We start from the raw sequence: 7163 nt of genomic DNA, 5'->3' as shown, positions 1-7163 counted from the left end.
GAGATCTAATGTTTAGTAGCCCTATTTTTATATGATGTGTATTTTTAATTTGTTTGTTTTGTTCAAGTTTGACCTTAATCACATTTTTTCTAAATTATTTAGTGAGGGTTTTGTGTTTGGTAGTTCAGGGAACAGACACAGTCTCTATCTGATATCTAGGTGATACAGTCTCTATGTGTTGTAGTTTATGTGACCTGTGTGACGTCTCAAGGCAGCTAGCAGACGTTCGGATTAACCAGTTTGTCTGCTTCCTGACCTGGGCCCCAGTTATTCAACTACTATCACTATTAAGACTATGAGCCAAATTACTAGAGAGCAGAGCGGCACATTCCCTGGAGGGATGAAGTCTGTCTTTCTTTAGCAGGTCAGGTCTACCCCAAAAACTTTTCCAATTGTCTATAAATCCTATTTTATTCTTCAGACACCACTCAGACATCCAGCCATTCAGTTACACTAATCTACTATAAACCTAGTCACCACGACTGGTCACCACTTGAAATTTACCAAATTAAACCCACCAAACACTCACGATTCAATGTGTAAAGACAGATTACACTTTTATCCAAAGTGACTTACAGTGCACTTATTACAGGAACAATCCCCCCGGAGCAATCTGGAGTTAAGTGCCTTACTCAAGGACACAATGGTGGTGGCTGTGGGGATCGAACCAGCGACCTTCTGATTACCTGTTATGGGCTTTAGCCCACTATGCCACCACCACTCTGTTTGCATGTAATACATATAATTTGTGTTCTAATCCTCGATGAAAGTACTGCAGAATGTGTTTTAATATCAAAACTCTACAGTTCATTGGTTTGCAGAGAGGTGCCTATCCAGATGTTAGAGAGAGCTTTACTGTAAGTTCATTTTGAAAGTGTTTTGTTTCCTGAAGCCAGTGAACAGAAATCCTGAATTTGCTGTTTGACCTGCTAACAAACACACCCACAGATGATAAGAAACTGCACCCTCATGAAACACTTACCAGGAAGTGACTGTCTTATTATTCTCTCTTTACTCTCGTACTGATTATGGTCTTTATTCTTGGAGTGATCAGTGCAGAACGAAGGGAAAGACTTTCTAAAAGGATTCTAGTGAAGTTTGTTTCAGAGTCGACAGCAGATCTTTGGTGATTCTGATGATTATTCATTATTGAAAGCAACATTCAGAAAGTGAAAGTAAAGTTCAGATCGTTGGAGCTTTTATAAGCAGTGAAAATGGATTCACTCTCTGTGGAAGAATTTTCTTGTCCTGTGTGCTGTGAAATCTACAAGAATCCTGTTGTTCTGTCGTGTAGTCACAGTGTGTGTAAAGAGTGTCTTCAACATTTCTGGAAAACCAAGAGAACACAGGAGTGTCCCGTCTGCAGGAGAAGATCTTCAAAATCTGAACCTCCTGTTAGTCTTTCACTAAAGAACTTATGTGAGTTGTTTGTGAAGGAGAGAAATGAGGAGGAGTTCTGCGGTTTACACAGAGAGAAACTCAAACTCTTCTGTCTGGACGATAAACAGCCGGTGTGTTTAGTGTGCAGAGATTCAGAGAAACACGTCAATCACAAATTTCTCCCCATCTGTGAAGTTGTTCCATCTTACAAGGTAGGTGTACATTTACAAAGAATGTTCAATTGCTTTAAACATCGTAATCAGAACATTCATGTACACAATATTTTCCTGAAGCATTTTAATATGTATTATATACTTAAGCAATATAACATCACAAGAGTGCGATGTGATTCGAGTGTCGTAGGTAATTACAGCAGTGTTGATTTAGGGTCATATAGCATGATTGTGAGTGTGATATTGCTTATATACAACAGTTCAATGAACAAGTCAATTAAAAAAAATGTAAAACACATTTGTGTCACGATTCCCTTGTTGTCTGCCCCGTGTTTCACTAGTCTTTGTCATAAAACTACACTTCCCATAATTCCCTGCCCTCATCATTGCAGTCATTCATTGTTCTCACCTGTGTCTCGTTTGATCATCACTATCCCTGTGTACTTAAGCCCCATTGTTTGTTCAGTCTCTGTCGGTCGTTAAATGTGGATGTTTGGATGTAGCTGTCTTGATGTGTTTACCCAGTTTGTCTAGTTTACCTTTGCCCACCGTGGATGTTTCTTCAGCCTGTGTTCCCTTTGGATGTTTTCGTGTTTTGTTTTGTATTCCCATCGTGGACGTTTCCTTTGTTCCAGTCTTGTTTGTTTTCACTTTGTTTGCTATAAAACCCGCACTTGGATCCTCACCCCTCGTCTGCCTCCTCCTGCCTTCGTTACAATTTGTGCTGGAACTACTTTCTTACGCGGCGGATCAGAATCTGCCTTTGTTGTTTCAAGTCTCGAGTCTCTCTCTCTCACTCTCTCTCTCTCTGTGTGTGTGTGTGTGTGTGTGTGTGTGTGTGTGTGTGTGTGTGAGCGTGTATTTATCACTTTGTGGGGACCAAATGTCCCCATAAGGATAGTAAAACCCGAAATTTTTGACCTTGTGGGGACATTTTGTCAGTCCCCATGAGGAAAACAGCTTATAAATCATACTAAATTATGTTTTTTGAAAATGTAAAAATGCAGAAAGTTTTCTGTGAGGGTTAGGTTTAGGGGTAGGGTTAGGTTTAGGGGATAGAATATAAAGTTTGTACAGTATAAAAACCATTATGTCTATGGAAAGTCCCCATAAAACATGGAAACACAACATGTGTGTGTGTGTGTGTGTGTGTGTGAGAGAGAGAGAGTTAGAGAGCCAAAGTTGATTAGAATGTTATCTGGGACAAACACCCAACAGAATTTTTACATGCAGAATTCTGCAGATACATCTTACATGTACACAGAAATACACAAACAAATGCATGTAGAGCAGAATTAGGCAGATACCCACTGATAATTAGCATTCAAAAGAGAGCACTTACATTTTTTATTCACCTTAAATCCAGCCCCCAAGACGCCCTCCAAATCCAAGAGCTGAGCCCAGAAAAGAGTCTAGTGCTCCAAGTTCTTGTGTCTTAAAAGTTAGTAATTTCCCTTCAGTCTCCTCCCAGTCTGCCACTTCAGCTGTCACATGAATTTCAGGGAATAATCCTTCGGCGATCTCAAATTGTGATGACTGGACAGATAAAATTAGTTTTAATTTCATCCAGCAATCTTTGAAGAATCCGAAGAGATCGAATATCTACTTTTTTAGACAGTTCATCTGCTGTAAGCCACTGGTCATCTTCCTTGAGATGGCAAACTTTACAAAAGCCTGCTCTTACCAAAGTAGAACGTAGAGTTTCTGAATTCAGCAATTCAATAGACAAAAAATTATTAAAAAACAATGGTTCTTCCAATGTCCAGACATTAACTCTTTCCACAGAAAAAATTTGCCACACTTGTAAAACTGAAGAATAAAAAGTTCAGTAAAAATAGATGTCTGTCAAGACCCATGCGACCAACTCTCCTCAAGAGGGAGAGTTCCCTCCAGTTCTGATCCTGATGATAAAGTAATTTCTGGACAGTTTGTAGATGAAAACCATCAACTCTAGACTTGATGTCTATCAGTCCTTGACCTCCTTCGTGAACCAGTAAAAACAAAATTGCTTCTTTCGACCAGTGTAATCCAGACCAGAACAAATTTACAAGAACTCTCTGGATGCTTACAGAAAAATTCATTGGTGGGTCCAAAACATTCAGCCTGTGCCACAGGGTGGAAGCAACCAAATTGTTAATAACCAGCACTCTTCCCCTATAAGATAGCTGAGGCAGCAACCATTTCCATTTAGACAACTTAGCACAACTTTATCCTTTACATACTCCCAATTTTTTTGTTGAAACTCTTCACTTCCTAAATAAATCCCTAGAAGTTTTAAACCTGCCTTTCCCCATTGGACATTTTCAGGGATAACTGGTAAAACCTCAGTTATTTTTCCATTACACCATAAGGCCTCCGTTTTACTCCAGTTTAGCTTTGCCGATGATGCTTTTTCATATGTCCAAAGGCAATTCTTAATTATGTTTAAATCATTTTGATTTTTAACAAAAATAGTGATGTCATCAGCATATTCAGTCAACTTAATTGCATTATGAACACTGTCACCAACACATATACCAGACAAAGTTTTCCTTCATAAACACAACAAAGGTTCTACAGCTAGTGCATACAACTGACCAGACAGAGGACACCCCTGTCTGATACCTCTTTGCATTTGTATTGGTTGACTTAAACCTCCACCAATTTTTACTAAACAAAAAGTATTTGTATACAATATCTTTATCCAAGAAAGAAAAACATTGCCACAACCAAAAGCTTTCAGTGTTTTGAAAAGATATCCATGATCTTTGCGATCAAAAGCCTTCTCCTGATCTAAAGTTAGAAGATCTAAATTAATTCCATTTAGTTTACAATAATTAAGTAAATCTCTAACAAGAAATTTTTTATATATAGTTCATATATAGTTCTATCCGGAGTACAGTAAGATTGATCTTTATGTATAATATTTCCCAAAACACACTTCAACCTATTGACCAAAGTTTATAGTCAGCTGTAAGAATGGAAACAGGCCTCCAATTCTTTAGGAACCTTAAATCTCCTTTTTTGGGGAGAAGCGCAAGAACAGCCCGCTGACAGCTCTTGGGAAGGATTTTTTCTTCATAACATTTTAGTAGAACCTCAAAACAATCTTTGCCTATAATTCCCCACATGGCTTTATAAGTCCACCGGTAGACCATCAATACCTGGTGCACGACCAGGTTTCATCTGTTGTACTGCTTCAGTCAATTCTTGAAAGAAAGAGCATTGTCCAAACTTGCACGTTGTTTATCGCTAAGAGTTGAAATTTGCTCTAATAAGTCCGATGCACACTGAGAATCAGACCTTTCAGCTCTAAAAAGATCTGAGTAAAAGTCCACAGCAATTTTTCTCATCTTTTTTGGGTAAGGAGTTCTAGACCCATCTGGGGATGACAGACAATGTATTATTTTTCTCATGTAGGCTCTCAGCCAATAAAGTATCAGATTGTTGTACCATATTAGATGCAATCTGAGCTATTTCCTTTTCTATTTTAATTATTTTTTGTTTAATCATTGTGGTAGAGAAAGAAGTAAACTGTTGACAAAAAAATCGAATTTGCGTTTTACCTAATTTCTACCACTGTATTATGTTGTCATAGTCCTCTCTCTGAGAAACCCAAACTCCCTAAAAATTTTTTAATTTTTCATAGAAATCTTTATCCTGCAACATTCGTACATTAAATATCCAATAAGGACTCCTCAACTGAGTCTGCGACAAAGAAAATTGAAAAGTAACAAAATGATGATCAGATAGACAACATGGTACAATGTCAGCAGCAATAATCCTATTATTGATCGATTTACTTATATCAAATCTATCTAATCTGGCTGCACTAATTCTCCCTTGTGACAGTTTTATCCAAGTATATTGTTTAACGTCCAAGTTCCTCTCGCTCCACACATCCAGCAAATCATGTTGAGTCAGAAGGCTTTTTAAAAGAATGTTTATTTTTCAAATAATCTCTCAATTTTCTAAATAAAACAACTCTATCTGCACGTCTATCACTATCTATTCTCCATATCTGACACAGCTTGCCCTCCTGAACCCTCAATCTGGGATATCTCACGGGCATGAGAAGTGCCCCCGCTGTTAGGACTTTCATCTTCTATCCCTTCTTCTTGAACTTCACTTTGTATTCTTTGTTTTTCCCTCTTCTGCTTGTTTTCTGTGCGGACAAGAAAACTTCTTGTGACCTACACTCACCTAAAGGATTATTAGGAACACCTGTTCAATTTCTCATTAATGCAATTATCTAATCAACCAATCACATGGCAGTTGCTTCAATGCATTTAGGGGTGTGGTCCTGGTCAAGACAATCTCCTGAACTCCAAACTGAATGTCAGAATGGGAAAGAAAGGTGATTTAAGCAATTTTGAGCGTGGCATGGTTGTTGGTGCCAGACGGGCGGTCTGAGTATTTCACAATCTGCTCAGTTACTGGGATTTTCACGCACAACCATTTCTAGGGTTTACAAAGAATGGTGTGAAAAGGGAAAAACATCCAGTATGCGGCAGTCCTGTGGGCTGAAAATGCCTTGTTGATGCTAGAGGTCAGAGGAGAATGGGCCGACTGATTCAAGCTGATAGAAGAGCAACTTTGCCTGAAATAACCACTCGTTACAACCGAGGTATGCAGCAAAGCATTTGTGAAGCCACAACACGCACAACCTTGAGGCGGATGGGCTACAACAGCAGAAGACCCCACCGGGTTCCACTCATCTCCACTACAAATAGGAAAAAGAGGCTACAATTTGGAAGAGCTCACCAAAATTGGACAGTTGAAGACTGGAAAAATGTTGCCTGGTCTGATGAGTCTCGATTTCTGTTGAGACATTCAGATGGTCGAGTCAGAATTTGGCGTAAACAGAATGAGAACATGGATCCATCATGCCTTGTTACCACTGTGCAGGCTGGTGGTGGTGGTGTAATGGTGTGGGGGTGTTTTCTTGGCACACTTTAGGCCCCTTAGTGCCAATTGGGCATCGTTTAAATGCCACGGCCTACCTGAGCATTGTTTCTGACCATGTCCATCCCTTTATGGCCACCATGTACCCATCCTCTGATGGCTACTTCCAGCAGGATAATGCACCATGTCACAAAGCTCGAATCATTTCAAATTGGTTCTTGAACATGACAATGAGTTCACTGTACTAAAATGGCCCCCACAGTCACCAGATCTCAACCCAATAGAGCATCTTTGGGATGTGGTGGAACGGAGCTCGTGCCCTGGATGTGCATCCCACAAATCTCCATCAACTGCAAGATGCTATCCTATCAATATGGGCCAACATTTCTAAAGAATGCTTTCAGCACCTTTTTGAATCAATGCCACGTAGAATTAAGGCAGTTCTGAAGGCGAAAGGGGGTCAAACACAGTATTAGTATGTGTTCCTAATAATCCTTTAGGTGAGTGTATATCTCCACATTCAAAACATTGCATACTGTCCGTTGTTGCGAAGATCATGAATGAACTATCGCCATGTTGTATACGGACGGAAACCTCCAAAAAATTTGACTGTGAGCTCAGAAACATGAAAACTTGTCTCCAACATTACGTGTTTCAGCGAAGTGTTCTTACAGCCAAGTGGGACCATTTTAATTGCACTTGCAAATTTTCCGAAGCGGCCAAGTT

General features: G+C 39.4%; 1 protein-coding gene across 2 annotated transcripts in view; it reads left to right on the top strand.

Annotated features, from left to right (window-relative positions):
* The first annotated feature begins 990 nt into the window (after nt 1-990).
* The window catches only part of LOC127652436 (nuclear factor 7, brain-like), a 51169-nt gene continuing 44996 nt past the window's right edge, over nt 991-7163 (top strand). For both annotated transcript variants that reach the window (XM_052138595.1, XM_052138594.1), the window contains exon 1: nt 991-1592. In XM_052138595.1, coding sequence (XP_051994555.1) covers nt 1215-1592 — 378 coding nt within the window. In that variant the 5' untranslated portion in view covers nt 991-1214. The remainder of the gene's footprint in view (nt 1593-7163) is intronic.

The sequence above is a fragment of the Xyrauchen texanus genome, chromosome 12 (genome assembly GCF_025860055.1).
Source record: "Xyrauchen texanus isolate HMW12.3.18 chromosome 12, RBS_HiC_50CHRs, whole genome shotgun sequence".
NCBI classification, from domain to species: domain Eukaryota; kingdom Metazoa; phylum Chordata; class Actinopteri; order Cypriniformes; family Catostomidae; genus Xyrauchen; species Xyrauchen texanus.
This window is presented reverse-complemented; position numbering and strand designations above follow the sequence as displayed.